This window comes from Delphinapterus leucas, chromosome 1, assembly GCF_059928025.1.
Source record: "Delphinapterus leucas isolate spDelLeu-1000000601 "Yukka" chromosome 1, BTC_Dleu_Yukka2, whole genome shotgun sequence".
Lineage (NCBI taxonomy): Eukaryota > Metazoa > Chordata > Mammalia > Artiodactyla > Monodontidae > Delphinapterus > Delphinapterus leucas.
Genome location: NC_143129.1, coordinates 65,977,204 through 66,004,351, shown reverse-complemented (window position 1 = coordinate 66,004,351; position 27,148 = coordinate 65,977,204). Strand labels below are relative to the sequence as shown.

The window sequence follows — 27,148 nt, the reverse complement described above, 5'->3', positions numbered from 1 at the left end:
TAATACCCGAATTCACTTCACTTGATAAAAAAATAAAACCACTGCAGTTCAGACTCAAATTCCCTTTGATCAGCTCCCCAAATCCAAAACTCTCCCCTAAACACAGAGGTGACCACTGTTACCAGCTTGTCTATATATTTGCCTAATATTTCCATAGAGAATACATAGTACTATCACGTGGGTTTGTATTTTGCTGGGTTTTTTTTTTTACATACATTGGAAACTACAAATATTCTGCAACCAATTCTGCAACTAAATTCACTCAAAAAATTCTTATCTAAGTTGGTACATATAGATTTATAACAATCTCCTTAAATGCTACATAATATTCCCAGCATGGACACACCATGGTTTACTTAGCCATCTCCCTATTGATAGACATTTAGGTAGTCTCCCATTACAAACAGCCCCTGTCAAAGGCTGGAGACTTCAATCTGGTCCGCCTGGTCCTATGTTCCTACCCCTTGCAAACAAGAAGATTTATCATTCACACTGTGTTAAGTACACAAAATAGCAAAAGTGTCCTTAGGAACATTTTATAACAAATTTATAGTAAATTTTTTTGTCAAAATCCTAGGTCCCACTAAGATGATTTTTTTTCTGTTTGTTTTTGGCTTTTTTAAAATATACAATTGACATATATAACATTATATTACTTTCAGGTGCAAAACGTAATGATTTAGTATTAGTATATATTGCAAAATGATCACCACAATAAGTCTAAATAACACCGATCACCATACATGGTTACAAAATTTCTTCTTATGAGAACTGTTAAGGTCTACTCACGTAGTGACTTTCAAATATGCAATAAAGCATTATTAACTATTGTCACCATGCTGTCCATTATATTCCCATGACATTTATTTTATAACCAGAAGTTTATACCTTTTGACCACCTTCATCCCTTTCACTGACCCCTCCACCACTCTGCCTCTGGCAACCACCAATCTGTTCGAAGAGAGTAGATCTTAAATGTTCGCATCACAAAAAAGAAACGGCGGGCTTCCCTGGTGGCGCAGTGGTTGAGTCCGCCTGCCGATGCAGGGGATACGGGTTCGTGCCCCGGTCCGGGAAGATCCCACGTGCCCCAGAGCGGCTGGGCCCGTGAGCCATGGCCGCTGAGCCTGCGCGTCCGGAGCCTGTGCTCCGCAACAGGAGAGGCCACAACAGTGAGAGGCCCGCGTACCACAAAAAAAAAAAAAAAAAGAATTGATAATTATCTAAGAGATGGAGGCAATCATTTTGTAATAGATAAGTGTATCAAATTAACAGATTGTACATCTTAAACTTACACAGTGTTATATGTCAATTATACCTCAATAAATCTAGGGGAAAAAAGAAAAGATGGGGGACAAAAAGGCAGAAAAAAGACAGGAAAAAAGATAAAGAGGAAAATTAAGGCATTATATTAACCAGTTGCTATGCAGTTTTGCAAATACAACTGCTAAACAAGAATATAACAAGCTGTAGACTGCATTCGTAATAAAATACATAGGGGAAAATGTTTTAAGTTTCAGGTTTTTATTTTTGGCTCTATACTTTCTGATTCAGTTGTAGTAAATAAAATCCTGCCTAGCTTTCAAACTTTAGTTCCTCCAAGTTAGCAGTTCAAGTAACATAAAGAATTCTGGATGGGGAAGAAGCACGTGGCAAGACAGTAAGCCTATTTAGAAAAAACTTTATAAAGTTGAAAACTGAAAAACAATTCATGGAATGAAATCCTGTTCTTTATTCAGCAATCATGAAACTCTCTTTGAAGGCTGTTTTAAAACAACACCAACTTTGAGACACTTATTTAGTCTAATTCTTGTGGAACATAGTTGATCATCTTTAAAGGCCTTATACCAGCAGTTCATCTTGGGTAACAGTATTCAAATCAATGCTCTATTTTAGAAGATATATAACATTCATATCTCTTTATTACTCAGAAGAGTCTTGGAATTATCTCTATTCTCTGTATGCACAAAAGTAAATAAATTGATGATTCTATTATATTCTTTATCTTAAACAGCATGCATGTGAGACATCCTTAACTACAGTTGCCTATCTCTGCTTCACAAGATACAGGTGATGCTAGAATTTGAAGCCAGAACCCAATTCTGGTGCTAGAAGCTAGAACTGTAACAAACCAGATGCAGACAATTTAATTGAAGAGCAAACAAACTCCATCCTCAGCTGCTTATGGAGACCATCAGCTTTCATAGAGTACAGATGCCCATGGCCACACTGAACACGGAGAAAGGACATCCATTTCTCTCTTTTTCTAAAGGCCTACTCTTTCTCATAAAGGACTGACAGCAACTGACATAAGAGAAAGATTTGGATGCAGAAAGAAATTTGAAAATTCAACTCTAGTAAATTTTAGGCTTTCATTAAATTCAGAGTTTATCCTGCCACACAATAAGATTGTCACTAGGTCAAAGGAGGAAGAAGAAATCTGCATGCCTTGAGATTTCAACGATTTTGCCATTTAAAGTGTGTCTTGCTCAAAGTACATTTTACCTTGAACTTTGTGGATCACGAGTCACAGTAAGAAATATATTCTGCGTCATAACCCAGTACACATAACATACATACAATTTAAAACAAAAGTTTCATGAAAGCGACCCTTACTATACGCAATATGGTAATGTCTATTTCATGTGTCTTCTTTTTTAATGCTGGCTACATACCACAAACTAATTTCATGACCGAATAATGGGTCACAACTATAGTTTCAAAAACACTGCTGTAGTATATACACGTGGTCTGCCCTTTACCTACCTCTCTATCGGAATCTCACACTCCACCATACTACCCCCCACTGCTGTCACCCACACACCACCTCATAACCTATCAATAATAGCGATTTTTTTTCACATTAAACCATAAGATCAGTGCCTGCAATACTCGAAGATCTTTTGATCTTTTTGCTAGTGCTGCCTAGAACCCTTCCCTCAGATCATCGCACTTTATCACTCAGACTTCAAGACAGAAGTCTCTTCCTCAGACGAGCCTTCATTGACCACGCAATTTCTCAAAGAGCCACCACACACAACTCGAGCCAGGACAGAGGGTGCGAGGAGGAGTTCACTGCTCTTAGGGTTGTTGGGGGGTCTGAATGACAGGCACCAAAAAACAGTATTTCACAAATATCTGAGTGCCTAACATGATATAAGCAATAGCAGTGAACAAAAGAAAGACCCATTCCTCTAATAGTTCACAGTTTAGCAAGTGTGACAAATCTATGAGCAAATAATTTCGACTGAATATGGTAAGTACAAGTTTGAGGGGCCTCTGCAGTAACCAGGTAGAGATGTCCAGGAAGCAACTAGGCCTTAACAGGTCTGAGATGAAACTGAAATTTAAGAATGAATGCTTAGGCATTAGTAGAATTCATGTGTGTGGATGAAATCAGCCAAGGAAAATGTAGAGACTGAGAAGTGAAATTATTAAGGAGTGAGTCCCAGAAAATGACATTTTAAAAACAGGCAAAGCCAGTGGAAAAAAAGAGGGAATGAATAACCATGAGCCTCAGTTGTCAGAGAGGCTAAATAAAATAAATTTTGAGAAGAAATTACTGGATTTGGCACTTAAAAGGCCGTTCGAAATTTAAGCAAGGATGACTTCATGAAGCCATTAGAGAGGAATTCAGACAACAGGGTGTTGAGGACATAAGTGACCGAGCAGAATTTGATACAAATGGAAGCACTATGCTTTCCAGCAGTTTACTGATAGATTGATGGGAGGACTGGATAAACACAGGAAGGGGAAGGGCTTTTGTTTTATTTCATTTTCTTAAGATGTATGACTTGAACACTGAGGAGAAGGAAATGGAGAGGAAGAGGCTGAAAGCACAGGAAAGAAAAACTATAACCTGAAGCAAAAGTCTTGTAAGGAGTGGAAGGGAATAAGATTTAGGGCAAAGATGGAAGCTTTATCCTTCAACACCTGTTTCTATCAACTAGAAACACAAGACCGAATGATGGGTAAAAAATAGAGATCAATGTATAGGTTGGGGCACGAGGTTAAAGAAAGTGACTGTTAGACTCTGTCATCTGCTTAGAATGGAGGGGAAGGGACAGGGTTTGTAAAGTGAGGGTGTGGAAAGGGCTCGGAAGGAAAAGGGCAGCAGAAGATTGGAGTAATAAAATGGATCGCTGAGTAGTACTGGAGAAGGGTGGTGGGTGGGTCTCTGCTAAGTTCATAGCTATACTCATCTGACAATAGTCATCTCTCTATCTTCCAGTTCCTTACCTGTAAGTGTTTAAAATATTTGGTAATTAAGTGAATTAACTAGAACCCTGGTGTTTTCAAACACGTGACTGAATTATCTACAGGCTTTTGAAAAATGCAAATACGGAGCCCCATTCCTATTTATTCAGAATTTCTGGGGGTGAGGCTCTAGCAAGTGAATTTTCCAGAAGTGATCTTGAGGGGCATTCCTGTTAAAAAGCACGGACCTAGAAGGTAATCAACTGGCTAGAAGAGAGCTAATGCAAAATACAGCTATTACTATATGGCCCTTAGACGGGGTGTGGGACAGTACTCGGCCACTCAAGAAAGCAAAGATTTCAGGAACTAGGGAGGTTCGGATCAGTAATGAGAAAGTTATACACACACCACAACATACTATTAAATGAAGCGCGTTAAGGTGAAGCTGGGAGCTTGAAAAACAAAAATGCAATGATGAAAAATGAAAACATTTTAAATGTTTGTTTGAAATAATCTCTCACCTCAGACTATTAGACTCAGTGTCTTACCCCTAAACTTCCTGTCACATTACTCTCGAGGCTTAGCAGTACCAAAGTGTAATTCAGAGTGCTACAAGAAACAGGCAAAGAGGAAATTGCAGGGACTGCTCCTGGAAAGGGAGAAAGAGATAACGGCGTGAAGGAAGATGGGACGCGGACGCCTCTCAGTGCCCAGACAACCAAGGACCTGGGACGCGGAGTAAAGAAGACCCCGGAGCCGTTCTGGCCTCGCCTGGCACTCACCATCACCTCAGGATCTCAGCACAAGGAAACAGGTATGGTTGCGACAGGAAGTATACAACACCAACACCAACGCCGGGTTACTCTGGCAACAGAGCTCCACCTACTGCCGTACTTTGCGTGGGCCGCCCTGCCCGCCCCTTCATCCCTATTGGCTAAAAGTAAACTCAGCTCCGCCCACCCAATCGACAGGCCCGCCCTTTCACTCCGTCACCTGGGGCGACGGAACACCGCCTACCTCGTGCCAGCATCATCACTTCCGTTTGGCCGATAGATAACTCGGAAGTTCAAACTAATACGCGGCTAGGGTCCAAATAGTCTACATTTTATTTTTTAATAAGGGTTCATCCGGTTTTCACTTACTGAAGTCTTACAGAAGATGTTCTGTGTTACTTGAGTTTAAACGCACCACAGAGTGTGTTTACCTTTTTCTTTTGGAAAAGTATTCCGGAAACGAAACCCTGAGTAATCGGAAGTGATTATTTGTGAACCAGAAGCTTGATGTCACCAAGGCCTGGGCGAATTGGCTTCCGAGTGCAAGAGTTGTGTGTGGAGAAGTTAGCCCAGTGAGATCTAGACGAAGAACCTGTAAAGTGAGGGCCCCTGCAATAGGAAGAGTAAGAGTCTGAGAGGTAAGTCCAAAAACGGACTTGTGTAACTAAGAGGGCGTTTTGGAACGGGACGGCGGTCTGAGTTGAAGTTTGGTGTTCAGTCGCTTTGTAAGGAAAGGTTGCCTGTTGTTCCAGGAAGGCTTGTTCAGACAGGCACGGAACTTGGGATTCGACTTCTGGGAACTGCAGAGGTTGACAGGCTTGTCGCTTCCATCCTGCCGCCTTCATACCTGTTACCCACTCCAGACCCATCCTTCACCCCCTTCCCTTGGTGTTTGCCGGCCGACATTGGCTGTGCTCGTAGATTTCGCTGCACTCGTACATTTCGCTGCGCATCTTCCGAGGGCTCACTGCTCTTTCGAAGGGTCTTTGGAGACCAGTTTTCAGAACAATAGGAGGGTTTGTGACTTTTGAGGAACGTAGTCGTGGGAGACGCTATGCCAAGTTATATCGAGTACCCGAGTGATCATTTTTGTGGTGAAACCATTTGTCATCCAGTGTCCAGTTCATAATACTCATAATCGCTGCATTAGTATCACCTTCCTTCTCACGTTCTCCACTGAATCTTAGTCTGTACTGTAAGGCCATGCATACACTTCTGAAAGCATATGCTATGCCATTTTAATTTTATTACCAAGAAGTGCAAATTATCATGAATTTTTTGTCGCTTGTTAAACATCTGAACAGAAGCTCCTCTCTGATATATATAGTGAACAAAATAGTGTCAATAATATCTACTGAGAACATAATTACTTTAATTACTTTTAAATTCCTGGTGTCTTATCAGTGATACAAAAGCCTCTACAGTAACTATAGTACTCTTTCTGAGCTAAATTTAAGGACACACATCTGATAATTTAGAATATACTGGTGGTAATTTAGAGTATACACTGAAACAGAAATTTGAAAATAAACCACCCCTAATTTTTTTGAGACATTTGGGAACCATAACAATATCACCTTGTGAGAAAGGGCTATAAGGGGCACCTCCTAAATGCAGCCTTATTAAATGCAGAAGGAGAATATCACAGTATATAAATTACGGGGACTTAGTGAATGTGTTTATATGGTATTGTTTTAATTCTTTCATTTTATACATTTTTAGGTTTTTTAGTAGAAGTCTTGGGGTACATTTTTATTGGTGAAAAAAATGACTACTCTTGAAAGTTTAGAAACCAAAGGTAAGTGTTCTTCTTTTGCTTGTAATTGTTTTTAAAACATGAAATTTATGATGATAGGACGAAGGACTGTTTGAGCCAGGTAACCAAACCCCATAGAGCCCTTGGGAATCATTTGTATTTCATATCTCTTCATGTTTGTTTTTTAATGCAGTGTTTACATTTCAGTACTACAGATATACAGGTGAATAGTAACATTATTTGGTAGTATTTATTAGATGACTACTACTGTTAAACAGTAGTGTAAAAGCAAATTTTTATAGCTATGTTCTCTGTCCACTAGAAGATTAAGATTTAAATAATAAGAATGTACATTTTTAAAGATTTGGGTAGATGGACAAACAACTCTCAGGTATAAAAGACCTTTTTCTTATTGCATTGGTTTGTTAGGGCTGCTGTAACAAAGTATCATAAACTGGTGGCTTAAACAACAGAAATTTATTGTCTCATGGTTTTAGAGTCTAGTAGTCCAAGATCAGGGTGTTGGCAGAGCCATGCTCCCTCTGCAGGCACTAGGGAAGGATCTGTTCGAGGCCTCTCTCCTAGTTTCTGGTGGTTTGCTGGCAATTTTTAGTATTCCTTGGCTTGTAGACACATCACAGTGATCTCTGCCTTTTTGTTCACATGGCATTCTTCCTGTGCATGTATGTCTCTGTGTCCAAATTTCTCCTTTTTATAAGGACATTAATCATATTGGATTAGGGTGCACACTACTCCAGTATGATCTCATCTTAACTAATTACATCTGCAATGACTTTATTTCCAAATGAGGTCACACTCTGAGGTATGGGTGGGACACAATTCAACTCAGAACATTTGCTAACTACAGTAGTTACTTTTTAGTCCTGCCTTGCTTGTCCTTTGTATAACATTTCATACTATTGATCATTCCCACTTTTTGAAATACTTTCTTTCCTTGATTTCCATGACTTTACTCTTATTTTCCATCTACTCTATGGCCCTTCACTGTCCAGTGCAGTAGCCACATGTGGCTATTTGAGCTTAAATTAGTATTTTTAAAAATTAAAAATACAGGGCTTCCCTGGTGGCGCAGTGGTTGAGAGTCTGCCTGCCGACGCAGGGGACACGGGTTCGTGCCTGGGTCCGGGAGGATCCCACGTGCCGCGGAGCGGCTGGGCCCGTGAGCCATGGCCGCTGAGCCTGCGCGTCCGGAGCCTGAGCTCCGCGACGGGAGAGGCCACAACAGTGAGAGGCCCGGGTACTGGAAAAAAAAAAAAAAAATTAAAAATCCAGTTTCTCAGTCACATTAGCCACATTGAAGTGCTCAATAGCCACATGTGGCGGGTGGGTATTGTATTAGAAAGTGCAGATATGGAACGTTTCTATAATTGTAGAAAGTTCTATTGGACACCACTGCTCCAGTTATAGTTTCTTTTTAATTCTCCTCTTCTTCTGGTTTATCTTTTAAATATTAATGTTTTTCAGCCCTCCTTCTCTTCTACTCTCACAGCTTTAGTAATTATAAGGATGGCTTCCAAATCTATCTATAGCTCAGATCTCTTTCCTTGTGATTCAGACCCTTGTAGCTTACTGTCTACTGATTATCTTCACTTAGACATAGATAACAGTCTTAGCATGTCCCAAAGTGAGCTCCTCTTGATTCAGGTTATTCTTGGGTAGAGTGAGTTGTGGAGGTTGGAGCTGTCAGTGAGAGATGGGAAACTATTTTCTAGAAGCCAGTATTGCAGCAAGCAGATCTCCAAAAGCAAACTCTTTAAAGGGGGTTTAAATGTGTTTAGACAGCGAAGATCATGCCAATAAATATTTAATTGAATTTAATTCAGCTGAGTGCAAGAGCATTTCAGGTCACCAGAGGCTTTTTATATTATTAGAATAAGCAAACCAGAAACTGAAATGAAAGTAATAAGCTGGGGATTAATGGGAAATAAGAGCAATTAAATCATAACTACTATGAAAGCAGTTAGCATGGTACTTGGCAAAAAACGAAAAACTAAATACGACATTATCATTAGTAATTAGAAGTTAGTTATTGCAAGGCCTCTGTGAAATTATTTATTTGTTGTTACTTGTTTGTACTGAGGATTAGAGTTATAAAGCACTTTCACATACATTACTTCATTTGATCTTAATTTTACAGTGAGGTAGATAATTCAGCTGTTAGTCTTAATCCTTCGTTTAATATCATTTTAGCTGTTAGTGAAGAACAGTTACTTGTATCACATGGCCTGAGAAAAGGTGCACTTATATGGTTGACATTTGTCAGTTGCCTGCATTTCCTGTAACTGCCTCAGAAAAGAAGCAAGATTGGCTTATAGGGACAGAACTTCTTCTCAGCAGACATTTGAGCAATGCTGTCATCATGAGAGGGATGTGTCCTTGCTGCTAAGGTTTTTTGAAAGGGAAACATGCAATAAATAGGAACAATTAGAAAATTAGAATTTGAATCCAAAACTTTTTGGGGAAGCAAGGTTGAAATTAAAAGTAAAGGGATTAAAGTCAGACAGTTTAGTGAAAATAGACCAAATAGGAAGGTCTGAGATGTTCAAATATTTATAATTCCATAAAAGAGTCTAACTTTTAACTCTAAGTCTGTGGAACAATAGTTATTAGGTGAAAAAGGATTCCATGGACAGATAAATTAGAGAAATGCTGGATTAAGGGAGAGATTATACTACAGGACCCTTCAGAGCCTTTAATATACTAATGTACAGCTCCAAAGAGATATATGTGGTATGTGCAGCTCCAAAGAGATATATGTGGTATGCAGCACTGCCCACACTTATTTGACCGGGAAGCTCTTTTATTTGCGGGGCCTGTGACAAAAGGAACGTTTGGATTCCATGTCAGGAAACGTGGGCCTGACTCTTAAGTCCACTGCCTATAGCATATTTTTCTAATTTAGTGGTAAGTAAACTTCATTGGGTGATACTGGTGACATATAAAAGAATATTAATTTAAAATTACCAAGTGATGATCCCTAATTTTACTGTTTTATAACTGAATCTGCATACGATCTGAGAAGTTTGTCAGATTATGAGTTAGTAATTAATGGTTTCGTGTAGAGGAAAAAAATTGAGCAGTTTTTAAATGAGTTAGTTATTGGATGTTAAAAGGAAATCTAGGTGGTGTGTTAATGTTAACATTGATGAACTTCCATAAGCACTTACTCACCTTTCTGCACCAAGCACCATTTCATTAAGCTGATGATACCAAGATTAGGAGGCAGTCCCCGCCCTGAGGAGATCTCAACAGTTTAGGAAAGAAACAAATTATTTTGAAACACTCTTCTATTTGCATTATTCTGAAAGCAATGTAGGATGGAGGGGGGGGAGAGGTAAGGTTACGTGGTTTGCCCGAGGTCACACAATGTGTGGCAGTGGAGACTGAAGTTTTTGACTCAGAGTCTAGTCTAGTTTTATTGTACCATCCTGCTGACTCTGAGTATCTGTCTCCATAGATTTACAGTCTTATCAAAAAAGGAGAAATGTTTGTTTCATTACAGACTATAAAATAATGTTCTTTTTGCCTCAGTATTCTAGAGCAAGGGTTGGCAATTTATGGCTCTTGGGCCTGCTGAGAATATTTGCAGGCAGTCTGATAATAGGGAACACGAGCTTTGAATCTCACTTAAGCCAGGTGTTATCCCAAGTAAAAAAGAACTCTATTCTTTTCATTATTAAACCTTATTACCCAAAAAAACTTCACTCAATAATTATAATTTGAATTTCATCTTTAAAATTTTGTTTTTTCTCTTCATATATAAATGCCTGTATATCAGTAGTATCCTTAATTTTGCCTCATGGTCCAAAAAGCCTAAAGTGTTATCTGACCCTTTATGGGGAAAGTTTGCCAACCCCTACTGAACAGTATTATTTGTTCTCTTGCTACATTTCACCAATTTGGGGGAAAGGCAGTGAGAATGAGCCATAAAGCTTAGATATGCTTTAATTCTTTGATAAGTGATCACAGGTGGAAGTTAATGTTGATGAGTAATTGAATTGTTTTGTTGTTTCCCTTCAAAGAATGGGAAGGGATTGATGTTTTGCTTTACTTAAACATTACTCATAATTACAGAGCTGGTACCATAGATCACTGTCATCCCACTTGACTGAAGGTAATTGCTCATGAATGTGCCCTGGATTGGGCCTAGTGCATATGTAATAAAGGTTTCTATGTGGGTCACAGAAAAAATAGAATTATGAAAGTAAGTTACTGGGCGAGAAAATGTAAAGCCCTGACTCCCCCTTGCCTCCTTGCCCGTGCACAGTAGCTAGAAGCACACTTGTTACAAAGAGGGAGCTGCCCTGTGAGATATGGTACAGCTTTGGGACTCACAAGTGCTTGAGTAAGTAGAACAGTTTAAATAAAGGAAGAGTAAATTGAGTTTGAACCAAATTGATTGAATTTCTTGATTGGAATTTTAGGACAATTTTGTTTGAAAAGAGATTTCTGTTCAATACCCATTGTTTCTTTGCCTTTTAAATTTAGCATTAACCATTTTGTGATTTGCTCTTGAATCTCCATTACCTAAAATTCCAACTCAAAAATGTTACGACTTGCCTAGAAATCGTATTTAATCTTAACAGATGTCACACCTGCTTCTTAGTTCTTCAGCTTCAGTGGGCCTGAATGGCATAGCTCTAGTGTGTCTTTTTGTTGTGTTTTTTTATTGTGAATCTGTAGTTAATTCATGACTCTACATTACTTCTTAAATGCCAGGATGTCTTAGTGACAAAATTAAATTTGCACAAGATAGAGTTAGGCAAACTTGAAACCATATTTTAAAAGCATGGGAATAGGCCTTTATTTTTAAAACAGTTCAGTGGGAATTCTCCTTCTCCATGCTGATGTGCTACAGCATGAACTAAGTACCAAACCCTTTATTTCACTTTCAGAAGTATTCCTTTGTTCATCTTTTTGAAAGTAGAGTCAGTCCTAAAGCTCAGGGTATGTCTTAGTTAACATTTAATATAGAAATGACAAAATATTTTAATATAAAACGTTTTGTTAAATAGAACACCTTAATTATACCTCAGATGTCTTTCTACCTCCTGTGTAACATAACTCAGGATTCCCAGTACATTACTACATACTTAGGAAAAAGTCCCCAAAAATCTGATAAATGAAAAAATAGTCCTAAAGTCTGATGATATAACTTTGTAAAACTTTAGCATAAGAGAATAAAAGGCACAATTATATTTTATGATATTAAGCTTTTTCTCCCCTTAATCAAGATCCAAAGTTATTAGATTTTTTTAAAGAATAATAATAAAAGCAATAGGAGGTAACATTTAATGAGTGCTTACTGTGCCATTCTAAACACTTTAGAATGTTTTCTTATTTACTTTTAAGCATTGCATTAGCTCATGGATATGGAGCATGCCAAAAATAAAACTAAATAAAGACATAAATAATAGATCTACTGATACATCAGTAGGGTTATTTTGTGAGGCAGTTTGACAATGCAGATCTTCACCTGGCACATTAATTCTATTCTTGGGAATTTATTCAAAAGAAATAATTCAGAATTTGAAAAAAAAAAACCTGTAGGCATAAAAATATTCACTAAAGCCTTTTTATAATAAAAAATTGGAGTCTAAACATCCAACAATAAAATAGTAATTAATTAAATAGTGCTATATTAACTTGAAGGAATAATATAGTCATAAAATGAAAATATGAAGACTAGCAAAACAGAAAAATATATTAAGCTTATAAAGTTAATTACGAGTATAAGTATATAAAAATATTGAAGAAATTTGAAGTAATGAAGTTATTTTAGAATGATTAGAATATACGTAATTTTTTCTTCTTAATATCTTTTAATAATGTAATGTTTTAAAAAATAGTAATAGAAACCAGAAGATATGTGACTGTGTATGATGATAATCTGTTCTACTCTGTAGTTTCTGTATCTATATAACTAAGTTTGGAAGAAGAAGCTAAATAAGCTTATTAAAAAGTAGAAACCTGGGAGGGATGGATTGTGAGTTTGGAATTAGCAGATGCAGACTATTATATATCAAATGGATAAACAACAAGGACCTACACAGGGAACTATATTCAATATCCTGTAATAAACCATAATGGAAAAATATATGAAAAAAAATGTATACATACATATAACTGAATCACTTTGCTGTACACGAGAAATTAACACAACATTGTAAATGTATATTCAAATCATACGAATATATGATTTGGCTAGATAGTAATGAATTCACCAAAGACTGATCAATAGTCCATGATTGTTCAATTAACATTTTTGTAGAAATCAAATTTCTGTAGAAATATGTCTCTACCACTTATTGCACACTTATTATATATTACCCAGTAACACATGTTATCTTTTTACCTGTTATGTCCTGTCTCCTCAAGTTTAGATAGTAAGTTTCTTAAGCATAGAGGTCCCTACTACCTCAAACAATGTCTGGCTAATATTAGGCACCAAGCAGCATGTTTGTTGCCTGTAAAACTCAAAAGTTTATCATCACCATTGTTATATGTGCTTATCCTTTTCCCCTCCTCTTGCTTCCATGTATTGTTTATCAGATAGAGAGTTCTGGGTACAAGGCACTTTACTAAGAATATAGTGGTAAACAAGTGACACATAGTCCCTACCCTCATGGAACTTATATCCTAGTGGAAGGCACAAATAGTATATAACTAATTACACTGAAAAAAATGTTTACCATTTTGATAAATGGTAAACAGAGAAAGGCAGGGTCTTTGCTCTAGGGGCGTGTAAACAAAGAACCTAGCCTAATCATGGAAGATTAGAGAAAGGCTTCCCTTTGGAAAGGTTGAACTGAGCTTTGAAGGATGAGTAGGGGAGAAGTTAGGAAGAAGATTCCAAGAATATTCCAAGAAGAAATGTCTGCAGAGGAAGAGGAAGGCATTTGCTCCTATTGAGACACTAAAAGAAAGCAAGTAACACTGGAACTTAGGATCTGAGGGAGTGAATGGCATAAATTGAGACCCAGGAGATAGGCAGGGGGCCAGATCACCAAGGGCCATATAGGCCATGGTAAGGATCTTGGTCTTTATTCTGAGAGTGATAGGAAGCCATTCAAGGGTTTGATGCAGATCAGATCTGCATTTTTTTAAGTTCACTATAACTGTTATATAAATTCTGTGGGCTTTTGCAACCTGACAAATAGGGCTGTTAGCAGAGGCAGTAAGTTCAAGGTTGATGAGGCAATAGTTTTGTTTGTGGAAGGCCTCCCAGACCAATTAACAGCTTAGCTCTGGAGTCATATTCGGACTCAAATCCCAGTTTGACACTGATGATTTGGACAAGCTATTTAACCTTTCACAGCCTCTGTTTCTATCTACAAAATGGGTACTATTGTGCTTACCCCATGAAACTTGTAAAAATTAAATGATAATTGATGTATCTGAAGGACTTAGAACTATGTCCTTAGCACATAGTAAATTGAATAAAAGCTAATTATTACCATTCCTAGGTTTTGGCCTCCATTTTCTCAGATGTATGCTGGACTTGTAAAATGGTAAGGAGTCTAACTTGTAGCTCATAGGGATGTTACTGAATATACTAATTCAAGAACTCCATGTAGGTTAGGTATCATCTCAGCCATTTCCCCAAGGTTGCAACATTTCCCATTCTAGCAGATCCTCCATTCTTTCTAAGCTCTAAACCACTTATTTTCTTGAATCAATTAGTGAAATTAGCCCTTCCTTGGAGAAAGATGACTCAGTGAAACTTCTTACACTGCTTAATTTGAGGTAAGGTAAAATAGGAGAAAAGAAACAAAATTTTTGTTATTTGACTGGAGCAATGGTAGTATAGTGGTGAGCATAGCTGCCTTCCAAAGGTTATCTAAACTAAGGACGGCTAGCCAGGTTTGTCTTATATGAGGGGAGTTGTTTTTTTTTTTTTTGGCTGCATTGGGTCTTCATTGCTGCACGCGGGCTTACTCTAGCTGTGGTGAGCAGGCTTCTCATTGCAGTGGCTTCTCTTGCGGAGCACGGGCTCTAGGCATGTGGGCTTCAGTAGTTGTGGCATGCGGGCTCAGTAGTTGTGGCTCACGGGCTTAGTTGCTCTGCAGCATGTGGGATCTTCCCAGACCTGGGCTCAAACCCATATCCCCTGCATTGGCAGGCAGATTCTTAACCACTGTGCCACCAGGGAAGTCCCAGACGGGAGATTATTTTAATTGAGCAAATTAGTAAATGTGTGCAGCAATGTATTAAGTGTTACAGAGGAAAGGAATGGGAGCTACCATTTATTGAATGTCTGCATTTCTGTGCAAGACACTTTTGACACTTGAAGGGGCAGTGTGTGCAGTGGTTAAGGCCTCAGTCTTTGGGACCAGGCTGCCCAGAATTGCATTCTGCATCTTCTACTTACTAACTGTGTGGTATGACTTTGGGCAAGTTCTTGAACCTCTTTGTGCCTTATTTTCTTCATCTATAAAATAGAGCTAATTATATTTACCTCAAAGGGTTACTGTAAGGATAAATGAGTTATGTGTAAAGTATTTAGAATAGTGTTTGGCACATGGTAAATCTTCTATAAATGTTTATTTGTTACTTAACCATTTTCTCATTTAAGACATAAAGTAACCCTAGATGTATTGTTAAATTCATTTCATGGAGGCTGAAACTGAAGCTCAGATAATTGCAGGATTTTGTCCAGGATTGTACAGGTAGCAGTGGTGGAAATGGGACTCAAAACCAGATCTGGCTGATCCCAGAGTTCATGTCATTTCTATAATACCATGCTCCTTCCACTTGTTGAGGGCATGATGCCTGCCCGTAGTGTGCTTATCAGACTTATTGGGAAAGTGAGATTTAGCATATAACAAAACCCATAAATGATAATTATGGTTCATGATTAAGATTCAAACTGAATGTCTGAGATAGTAAGTAGCATAGTCATTCAGAGAGTAAACTAGAACAGTTGGGAAAATTTAATGCAGAGTAGAGATTAAGCTGACTTCTTAAAGGGATAAGTGAGAATCACAGTAAGTGTCGAAAGAAGCCATTTAATAGAATAAGAAATAGCAGAAACAAAGGTCTAGGAGAGAGAGTATTAAGGAATCTGGTTGGATAACTTGTGAAGCATTCTTTGCTAAGAGTTCACAAAAACAGGTCCATCTATTTTGAGGTAGACACTTTCAAATACGTATATACATAGCTTATTTTATTTTTATATTTAATATTATTGTCTACAACGTGCCAGGCATTTGATCTTATTACATTGTTTCGTACCACAACCCTGTAGCATAGTTGTTACTATCTCCATTTTGCAGATTAGGAAATAGAGATTCATGGAGGGTTACATTATTTACTTAAGGATTATACTAGGAAGTAGAAGTTGAAGCCGAATACCTTGATTCCACATCTCTTGCAGTTTCTGCCAAGAGAGAAACCATTTACTTAAGGAAAGTTTGAACCTGTAAGACTTTGTTCATCTTTTGTTGACACATGATTGTTTTGAAAATTTTTACTCTAAATGTTTTCCCTTTTTTTCAGTACCAGGAATTCTGAATGTAGGGTAAAGCATGTCTTAGCATTTTCCTGGCATTCTTTTCAGTAAGTAGGTTATGTTTTGTTTTCCCTTCTATAGTCATCCTTACTTCATCCCCAATTCGAGGAGCGGGAGATGGAATGGAAACTGAGGAACCACCTAAATCTATTGAAGTTACTCCTGGAATCCAACCTATAAAGCATCACATCCTTCCAAGTCCACGAAAGAAAGCAGTTCCATCAGAGAGCCCAGGCGTTCTTCAGCTAGGGAAGATTCTCGCTGAAAAAGCAGTGGAAGTCGAAGCTGTAAGAATATTAGTTCCCAAAGCCGCTATAACCCATGATATCCCCAACAAAAATGCAAAGGTTAAGTCTCTGGGACATCATAAAGGAGAATTCCTTGGCCAGCCAGAGGGAGTTGAAGAACCCAGAACGGAACTATCCGAGGTAAAGAATATATTGGAAAAGCTCAAGAACTCTGAAAGGAGGTTACTACAGGACAAAGAAGGTCTTTCAAACCAGCTCAGAGTACAGTCAGAGGTAAGAACAGCCTTAATAGGTTTGATGAGTACCTCTCTTTATACCTGGGCCTTCTGAGCCTGCATGTTAGAAAACAATACTTCCTCTTGCAATGTCATTATAACTTGTCATTTATCTAAAAAACTTCCTCTTAAATTTCTCATTCTCTTTAGTGCCTCTAATAGAACTAGTTTATGTTGGGAACTTATCCTCTAAACATGGTTGAAGTATGAGGTACTTTGGACAATGTGAGGTACTTTGGACAAGACCACCTACAAGTTGTAAAGGAGGTTACAGTTATGAACTTGCAAACCAGAGATTCACTAAGTAAGACTAGTTAATAATCCTTGCTTTAAGAATCCGTAAATTCCAAGTATTTTTTCTATGTGTAGATAATACTTAGAATAAAGAGAATGGTGGTATAAGTATCAGTGTCTTCATTGTAATGGAAAATTACCTACAGTGCTTGATTCACTTTCTTTAATCTTTACATCTTAGTAATGGCCTTACCAGCCCCAGTTTGCCTCTCTGTTAGATTATACATCTTTTTGCTAGATGTTAGTCTTTGTGACACCATGGTTAGTGGCTGTCATTCAAATATGTTTCTAATATATTTAATAATATATTTTTAAATAACTGATTTCAAATTACAAAACTAGTACATATTTATTTGTAAACATTTTAGAAAATACAGAAAAAATAATGAAAATAGTGCTACCTATATTATACCATCTGGCTATAAATGCATAATTATACATACTGAGTATATTTTTGCCTTGTAACTCACTTTTTTTAGTTGTTTTTTAGTTGTTAATACAGGATATTCTATTAAAATATCATTATTAATAGCAACAGTGTTCTTCAATGACTGCACCATATACCAATACCTTTTATTGGACATTTATGTTTTAATTTTTTGCATTTTTGATAACAATGTGAAGAACATGCTTATAGACATGTGAATTGCTTTTTTGCTTAAATTCTTAAAAATCCCAAGGCACAAAGAAATCAATTTTTAAATGTTGGAAAAGATTTATAAAACACTCTGTCATATCTTTTAGCAAAATTTATTGGTTCACTTTTCTAATTTTTTGCCTTTAAGTGTTGACTGGAGGCAGTTTGTAATTTTTACAATAATGATTTATACTCTTATAATAAGAGGCTCAGATTATAACCACATGGACTATAGATTAATAGAGATATAGACATGGTTATATACATTATGAAACTTAAATATTTAATATCACTTTTTGATACACACTTTTAGTAATGGAGGTCCAAACTACATGAAACACAGTTTCTCTTTTGTTCATTTTGCTACATTAAAGTCACTGGCATTACTTTGAGCTTGTTGTATTGGTCATGATTTCCTCCAGGTCAATCGTGAGTTAAAAAAGCTGCTGGTGGCTTCTGTTGGGGATGATCTTCAATATCACTTTGAACGTCTAGCCCGTGAGAAAAATCAGCTTATTTTAGAAAACGAAGCCCTAGGTCGAAACACAGCTCAGCTTTCCGAACAGTTAGAACGGATGTCCATACAGTGTGATGTGTGGCGAAGTAAATTCCTTGCAAGCAGGTATTTTCTATTTTAAAGAGTATTTCATTTCCTAGCTTTTGCTCTATCAGACTTTTGACCCCTAATGCAAGAAAATAGATTGTAGTGTGAAAATTTCTGATTCAAATTGTCAGAGTACCTCATGTATTATTTAAGATGTGGACTCTCCCTCCTCTGGATGGTCATACAGTCTCCGTAAATGGAAAAGTGGTATCAAAAAGCACCTCCCTCATTCCAGAATTCTGAGTTACTCTTCTATAGTAGAAATCACCCCTACTACAATGTTTAAGATCAAAACAAAACTGTAAACTCAGGCAATTAATAAATATGTAAATTTTTTAAAAGACTATTTTTCCCCACCTTCTATCTGGAGAACTCAAATATCATTGCCACTCCGTACATCATATTTTGTCTCTCGTGCTCTGTTCTTATAGCTCATTTTACTACATAATAGAGCTTCCCAACCTTTTTCTCACCATGCACAAACAGAAAATGATAACATCTGTATGACATACTGTATAGCATACTGGATGAGGCTACTCTCCAGTAGAGGTGAGAACCCCAGGCCCCTAGAACCACCAGGCCCATGGACACACTGGTAGTTGGGAAGCTCTCTTATATATTATGATTGTCTATTTATCCCCTCCTTCCAACTTTGAGTTACTAGAGAATAGGATCTGGGTGTTATCCATCTAACACACATCTATTTCTAATTGTACTATTATAGGATCTATTTGGAGAAATGAATTTACTGTTTATTGACTTAGAATGAATATTAATTAATTCTCATTGAACAGCTTAAGAAGCAAATCATGCATATATTTTACAGATTACTGTAATAACTTTTTTTTAACATTCTGATCAATGCTGATAGTAACACTTTAAGGGCAATAATAATTAAAGCAAACTTTATTGATATTTTAGTTGATTTAATCTTTTAATGTCAGAATTGTTTTCATTTTAAGGAATTCAGTGGTTACTATGGTCTGAGACTTTAGTTTTAAGATTTTCAGCTGAATAAAAATACTTTAAAATTTTGCTTCAGTTCCATCAATAGAGAATTGGTTAAATACATTTTGGTACATCCAATCAGAAGAAAACATTAAGCTGTTTTTTTTAAAAAAAGGGAATGAGCTCTATGTGTGCTAATATGAAAAAAAATCACCAAGATAAATTATTAGGTGAAAAAAAGCAAACTATAGAAAAGTTTGTATTAAGTAATCCCTTTTTTGTAAATAATATGAATATAGTTATTTTTACACATAATTTTTTGTTGATATACACATAAATTATTTTTTCTAGAAAAATATATTGGTTACTTTATTGATCACTTATTATAAAAGAAGGATGGGGATGCTGGACTGGAAGAAGGACTTAGTTTTGCTTTTTTATAAATCTTTCTATATTTAATATTTTTCTAAGGACAAAGAAGTAATTGATGGCAGAAAAAATAACTCATTTTTTTCTCTTAAATTTTCCGTATTTAAAAAACATTTAAATAATGTTATTTTTTTCCAAAACTTGATTAATCTAGAATAAGACTGAAGTACATTCCAAAGTCACTACATAGGAAAGTTAAAAAACTGTTTTCCTTTGTCATTTTGTAAACAGATATTTTAATTGAGTCCCTTTAATAAGTTCTAAGCTCATAAAGATTTTAAATGTTTTTTAGTGAAGATTTAAAAACTGAGAAGTAATTTGACAACATTAAATCTTTTTTGTAAGTTTTTAAAAATGACAGTCACAAAGGTAGTATATTAACTTCTTAACACTGTCAGAGAATTTATATGTAAGATTTTAATCTTTTCCAGGGTTATGGCAGATGAGTTAACCAACTCCAGAGCGGTTTTACAGCGTCAAAACCGTGATGCACAGAGTGCTATACAAGATCTCCTGAGTGAACGGGAACAGTTTCGTCAGGAAATGATAGCTACGCAGAAGTATGGCACTTGTTTACATTCTGAACTCTTCTCCTTTCTCCTGCAATTTTTGTTATTGAGATAGTTCTTTAGTATTTCTACATTTAATAACTTATTGAGCATATACATTTTAAAACAGATGCCCAGGGGAGGGAGAAAGACTGAAAAAAACAGAAGACATGCTTCTTTTATTCTTAATTGGGGAGAGAATTAGTTATATCTATAATAGAAGAAATCTCTGGATTTAAAAGTAATTTTTGGTTATAGGTATAGCAGTTTTGTATGGTTTTTGGTAGAAGCCAAAAAGCATACCGGTCTTTCCGTTGGAAGGAGATCTTTTTTTTTTTTTTTTTTTTTTTTTTTTGTGGTACACAGGCCTCTCACTGTTGTGGCCCCTCCCGTTGCGGAGCACAGGCTCTGGACGCGCAGGCTCAGCGGCCATGGCTCACAGACCTAGCCGCTCCGTGGCATGTGGGATCCTCCCGGACCAGGGCACGAACCCGTGTCCCCTGCATCGGCAGGCGGACTCTCAACCACTGCGCCACCAGGGAAGCCCGGAAGGAGATCTTTTTGAGGATTGTTCTACAGTATTAGAGCTTACTTTCATGTCTATATGCACCAGAACTGTCAAAATTGATAGTCTTCCTTAAATGTACTTTATACTTCTATGTAGTTGATTTCTTACAAATCAAATAAGTAAAGGTCAAGAGAAAATCATAGGGGAAATTAGAAGAATGAAAACACAATATATCAAAATATCAGATTTTGTGGGAGGCAACTAAAGCGGTGTTTAGAGGGAAATTTATAATTTTAAATGCTTATTGTAGAAACGAAAAAAGGTCTCGTCAATAATCTAAGCTTCCTTCTTAAGAAACGCAAAGAGCAAATTAAGCAGAAGGAAGAAAAGGATGAGAGCAGAAATAAATGAAATAGAAAGCCAAACACTGGTTCTCTGAAAAGATAAGTTTACAAAACCTCTAGGCAGTATAATCAGGAAAAAAATAGATACACATGACTAGTATCAGGGATGAGGAGAGGGGTACACTACAGATTCTGTAGACATAGGAAAGATAATAAGGGGATGTTATGAACAACACTATGCTAATCAATTCAACAACTTAAATGGACGATCTCTTTAAAAGACCCAAACCACCAGAGTACTCAAGAACAGATAACCTGAATAGCCCTAACCTATTAAAGCAATTTACGTTGTAGTCAAAAACTTTCTAGTAAAGGAAACCCCAGGCCTATATGGATCCATTGGTGAATACTAACAAATATCTAAGGAGGAAATAAAACCAAATTTATACAAACTTTTCTAGAAAATAGAGAAGGGAACAATTTCCAACTCATTTTATGAGGCCAGCATCATCTTGACACCAAAACCAGACAGAGGCACTACAAGAAAACTACAGGCCAATATCTCTAATGAATACAGATGCAGAAATCCTTAACAGAATTTTAGTGATTCAAATCCAACAGTATGTTTATAGATTGTGGCCAAGTAGGTTTTATCCCAAGCATTATAAGTTAGTTTATCATTTAGAAATCAACCAATGTAACTCACACAAAAAATTATCATATACATATACCATATGAATATCTCAATAAATGCACAAATCTGTAGTTGTATAATACTGTATGAGTATACTATTATTGCCTGTACTAAAATATGAGAACTAAAAAATGTACTGTTTGTTGAATGATTTCCAGATAACCATAAAATCAATAAGTGCTCTCTGTAATCTGACTTATTTTACCAGACTTCCTGATTTATTGAACTCTGAGAGAAAGATAGAGGAGAAAGATACTATATGATTTCAGAAATATGTTTCTCATTTATTCATCATTCTTGATTTTTATATTTTATCCTCTTATTAATATTGAGTGCTCATGTGTGTTCTTTGCAGGTTGTTGGAGGAGCTCTTGGTCTCCTTGCAGTGGGGAAGAGAGCAAACTTACTACCCTAGCACGCAACCCCACAGCACAGCAGAACTAGCGTTAACAAATCACAAGTTGGCAAAAGCAGTAAATTCTCATCTTCTGGGAAATGTTGGCACTAATGGTCAAAAAAAGTTTCCATCAACAGTTGAATTCTGCAGCACCCCAGCAGAAAAAATGGCTGAAACGGTAAAATACTTCTCTTTCATGATCTGTGGAACCTCTAAGACTGTCCTCTTATTGAAAGGTGACATGTTGTAATGGAAAGTGCTTGGCATTGGGAGTTAGGAAATATGGGATCAAAATTTGATTCTCATACTAATGAGCTAGGGATCTTGTAGAAAATTATTTCCTCCTCTGAGCTTTAATTTTCTCAAACACTTGAGAAGAAAATGTAGTTGTAGTTGTTTTTAAAGATGACGTATTTTTTAGCTACTGAATCATTGATAATCCTTTTCTTGAGCTCATTTTGATATGAAAACCACTGTGTAGAACTTTTAATTTAGTAATCAAGAGTAGATAATTGATTACTTCTGGTCTAAGGTGTTATTTGTTTTTTCCCCATATAGATGGGAATGTGCCAGACTCCACAGAAGCAATTAGTGTAGACCTGGTACCTTCAGTCCTGTGTGAATTGAGGGCCCATGCAGGTGACCTGTCAAATACTGTGGTCTCACAGTTCTACAACCATCCGGGTTCACCCTCATCCCCGTCACAGGCCTTGTCATTACCAGAACTTTTCCACTTTTAAAATCTTCAACATCTCTCCATGAACTGTGATCTCAACAGTTTTGGGGATTCCATAAAATAATACATATAAAGCCTGTAGCAGTTTCCAGTATAGGTACAGTAATTTCTCAATAAATAGTAGCTATCATTTTTATTATTATATCCTTCCTCCCTCTAATCCTGTTGCCTTTACAAGTCCTATCAGTTCCTTCTAATTTATCCCCTCTCCCAAGTTCAAACACCTGATCCCCAGGCTAAACTTTAGTAATAGCCTCCTCACCAGTATCCCCACCTTGCTTTTTACCTGCCTCCATGCCATCCTCTACTGTCAGTTGAGTTATTTCAAAAATGCCAATCCCATCATTCTTGGTACTGCTGTTCAGAGGGCTCCCAGTCTCCCTCATTACTGAATCTGAATTATTTCATATTGTAGAGAAGGCCTTTCATTAATCATTATTCCAGTTCCCCTTCTCTAGTATCATTTTCCAGGTGTGTCCACCCTCTGCACTTCACATCCCAGCAGTGTTAACCACTTGCATTCCACAGATAGGCCACTGTATCTCATGTCTCTGTACATACTTTCCCTCTGCCTAGACTGCCCCCCCAACATCTCTCTTCTTGCCCAACCACTGTATTGCCTTTAAGAATCAGCCTTCCCTGAATCCCACAGGCAAACCTAGATGTTCCTTCCTCCAGGCTTCCATTTTGTACATATATATATATATATCTAGTATAGCTCTTTATCATGTTGAATTGCAATTGTTTGATTCTCCATCTCTCTCCCGAACTGTAAGCTCCTTAAGGAGCTTATGTCATACATTTCCTCAAGGTCTGGCATAATCCTTTGTACAACAGTAGGTGTTCAGCTATTTACTGAATCAGTCCCTGAAACTAAACTCATCAGCTTTATCCAAAATCGTTTCTCTTTTTCTATTCTTTTTGTTGGGAAATGGTGTTGCTGCCTACCTGGTTGCTGCCAGTAGCATTTGGTATAATTAACTACTCCTGATATCTTGAAACACTCTCTTCCCTTGGCTTATGTAACCCTACACCCTCCTACTTCACTATACAATGGTGGGTAGCCTCAAGGCTTGGTTTACATCCCCTTCTCCCAATCTTTTATCCACCTTATCGTCTCATTGAACAAAACTGACAGTCCTACTTCCTTAGTGTCTCTTGGACCTTTTAGCCACATTGCTTCAAGGTCAGCATTTCTTAGCTAGATTATTGCTGTAAACTCCCTTTCTCTGTTCTTCCCATGTCTGCTTTAGTGCCCACTCCTTCCCTCATCCACCTGCTGTGTATAGAGTGACCTCTCCGAAAGGCACCCTGCTTAAAATCCTTCCCTATCACTTTCAGGCTAAAATCTAGAAACCTTGTATCTATACTGGTATCTTGGTCTCCTTTAATTGTATTCCTTTGGCATTTTGTTCCTCCCTCTAAAGGCACATAATGTAATAACATATATAGAGAGTTGGGGTACTGTTATAATTTTCCCTTCTAAATTTATAAGCAGCTTTAAGATAAGCCCTTTATCTCTGTTTGTCCAGTAGCATCTAACCAAGTTCCGTAAAAAATAGAAGGATATCAAAAACTAAATTGAAAAATCAGTAATCCAGTAGAAAAACAGAGGTACTGAAATAGAATGGTAGCTCTTAAATGATGCCAGGACATTTTTAAATTAGCTATAGCTCTTTGGGTACATTGGTAACTTAGAAGGAAAAAAACCTGCTGGACAATAAGAGAGCTAGGGAAACAGACATCTCAAGCCATTTCTGAAAGCTGTTTTGAATAAGCCTTACATAGAAGGAGAGAAAGCTCTTTCCGCTACTGCTTTTCCCAATTCCTTTCCAATTCCAGTACCTGCCTCCTTTGCCCAATAACCCATGTTCATCATATGATGATGGTTGGAAGAATATGAAAATGAGAAACAGGAGCTATGAGCCAGCCATGTTATCCTTGCCCTTAATTGGAGAATTTTTTTCAACCCAAGAGTTCCTCCTGCTGTGGGTCTCAGTAAAGGAAACAGAATAGGAAAAATCAGAGCAGAAGAAGAATTAAGAGAGTATGGTGTCCATGAATCCAAGAAACAAAAGCATGATCGTTAGTATCAAATATTGCATATAAATTAGAAAAAGAGAAATGAAAACCATTGATTTTACAAGTAAATGATCAAAAACCTTGAAATAACATTTCAGTAGAAGAATGAAGGCAGAATCCCAATTCCAGGCAGTTCAGTGAAGGACTGAGGGAGAAAGGTAGTGCATACTTTTTGGTTAAAGATAAAAATCAACATCACTTATAGTAAAATTGATATAACCTAATTTTCTTTTATGTTTTCATATATTTTCATCAATACGCATAAGAGTAATTTCATTATTTTTTAAAATAGGTAACCTAGGTAATATAATAACTTGACATCATTGTCAAATTTAGAGCTTTTTGAGAAAAGGCATAAGTTCTCTAATCAAATTCATCATTCAGATGTTATTTTTTATGGCAGTTTCATACTAATGAAATAGCACTTATTGGTAGTTATATATTAATAAAACCAAGGGCTTTTACAGTCCTTACTGCATACATCTGACATCACCTCTTATTTTCCTTAGGTTCTACGCATTTTGGATCCAGTAACCTGTACAGAGAGCTCAGCTGATAATCCATTTTCTGAGTCTTCACCAACCACCTTACTTGCTACAAAGAAAAATATTGGACGATTTCATCCCTATACAAGATATGAAAACATAACTTTCAATTGCTGCAGTAACTGCCAGGGAGAACTTACTGCCCTTTAACAGTCAGTATGTTGGAGGCACACTACAGAGTCATTATTATTTGGCAGCTGGGGTTCTTTTCATGCTAGAAGTATTATCACTTTCTATTTAAATAATATATATCCCCAAAGATGTTTCATGTACTGGACTCTGGATTACCCTTTCTTAATAAATATCTCAGGGTAAGAAAAAAGTGGAACTGTATAGATATATTTAAAATAGACAATACAGGCATTACAGGATGGTTTTCCTAAAGGACTAAAAGAAAGATTCTGTACCTTTCTTTTAGGCTCTAATTTATTAATCTTGCTATATATTTTACATAAGCAAATTAATTTCTGTACTCTAAAGCAAGGATTGGCAGACTACAGCCTTGGGTCATATGCAGCCATACCCATTCATTTACTGTTGTCTGTGGTTGGTTTCATGTGCTACAACAGCAGAATTGAGTAGCTACAACAGGGTTTGTATGACTAGCAAAGCCTAAAATATTTACCATCTGGTCCTTTACAGAAAAAGTTTTCTGACCTCCACTCTAAAGTAAAAGCTGGCAGGGGTCGGGGAGGGAGTGGGGTAGGAGTCCTTTCCCTTTTTGGTGATTTTTAGGGGCTACAAAAGAGTCTTATGGAAATACTGTGGGTGAAGGGACTACTTTCAAAATAAATGCTATATGTTAGGAAACTTTTAAATATTTTACAGCCATATTAACAAATGCTTGAGCAAAACATGTTCTCATTTTGGTTTTGTGCAGGGGATTCCATATTTTGAATGGATGCAACTTGATATACAGAAGAAACATTCTAACTATTAAGCTCATTTTGACAATTGCAGCACAACAGGAGTATCCAATTTGATACTTATGAAATATGGCAGAGAAAGTAGGATCTTCGGGCTTCCCTGGTGGTGCAGTGGTTGAGAGTCCGCCTGCCAGTGCAGGGGACACGGGTTCGTGCCCCGGTCCGGGAGGATCCTGCATGCCATGTTGCGGCTGGGCCCGTGAGCCATGGCCGCTGAGCCTGCACGTCCGGAGCCTGTGCTCTGCAATGGGAGAGGCTGCAGCAGTGAGAGGCCCGCGTACCGCAAAAAAAAAAAAAGTAGGATCTTTCTAGAACATTGTTCAAACTCAAAAATGCAATTCATCAATTTTTATGTCATATATATTATTATTTACTTATGACCGGCTATCATCAAACATCCTTTTATATACCTTTAAAAATGTCCACAAAATGTTTATACCAAATTACCCTAACTGGTTGCAGAAGTGCCTATCAGTAAAGAAATCCTCAAAAGACAAATATGATCAAATAACAATATGTTTTAATGTCAACTTAATGGTTTTGTTTTGTTTTGGTCTGATTCATCTGAGTTATAGTTTCAAGTGGCAATAAATTTCTCTGCCTTCTTTAGTGTGAATATTTATTTATCTTTCCCCCAGAATGATGTGCTTCAATTCAAGTCTTCATCTAGCTTAT

General features: G+C 37.0%; 2 protein-coding genes across 4 annotated transcripts in view; one reads left to right on the top strand and one right to left on the bottom strand.

Moving 5' to 3' along the window:
* The window catches only part of NME7 (NME/NM23 family member 7), a 260,881-nt gene extending 255,794 nt beyond the window's left edge, over nucleotides 1-5,087 (bottom strand). The window contains exon 1 of the mRNA XM_022560184.2: nucleotides 4,980-5,087. Within this exon, the coding sequence (XP_022415892.1) occupies nucleotides 4,980-4,982 (3 nt within the window). The 5' untranslated portion in view covers nucleotides 4,983-5,087. The remainder of the gene's footprint in view (nucleotides 1-4,979) is intronic.
* A 163-nt stretch (nucleotides 5,088-5,250) lies between these two features.
* On the top strand, nucleotides 5,251-27,078 carry BLZF1 (basic leucine zipper nuclear factor 1). 3 transcript variants are annotated; one of them, XM_022560091.3, is made up of 8 exons: nucleotides 5,251-5,608; nucleotides 6,693-6,768; nucleotides 16,340-16,779; nucleotides 18,135-18,334; nucleotides 20,125-20,253; nucleotides 22,143-22,362; nucleotides 25,512-25,699; nucleotides 26,428-27,078. In XM_022560091.3, the coding sequence occupies exons 2-7, from the start codon at nucleotides 6,738-6,740 to the stop codon at nucleotides 25,695-25,697; spliced, it is 1,206 nt and encodes a 401-aa protein (XP_022415799.1). In that variant the 5' UTR covers nucleotides 5,251-5,608; nucleotides 6,693-6,737; the 3' UTR covers nucleotides 25,698-25,699; nucleotides 26,428-27,078. The 3 variants fall into 3 exon arrangements, with proteins under 3 accessions (XP_022415799.1, XP_089767502.1, XP_022415798.1); XM_089911376.1 differs by having other exon boundaries at nucleotides 25,512-25,703; XM_022560090.3 differs by having other exon boundaries at nucleotides 25,512-27,078.
* Nucleotides 27,079-27,148: the final 70 nt, after the last annotated feature.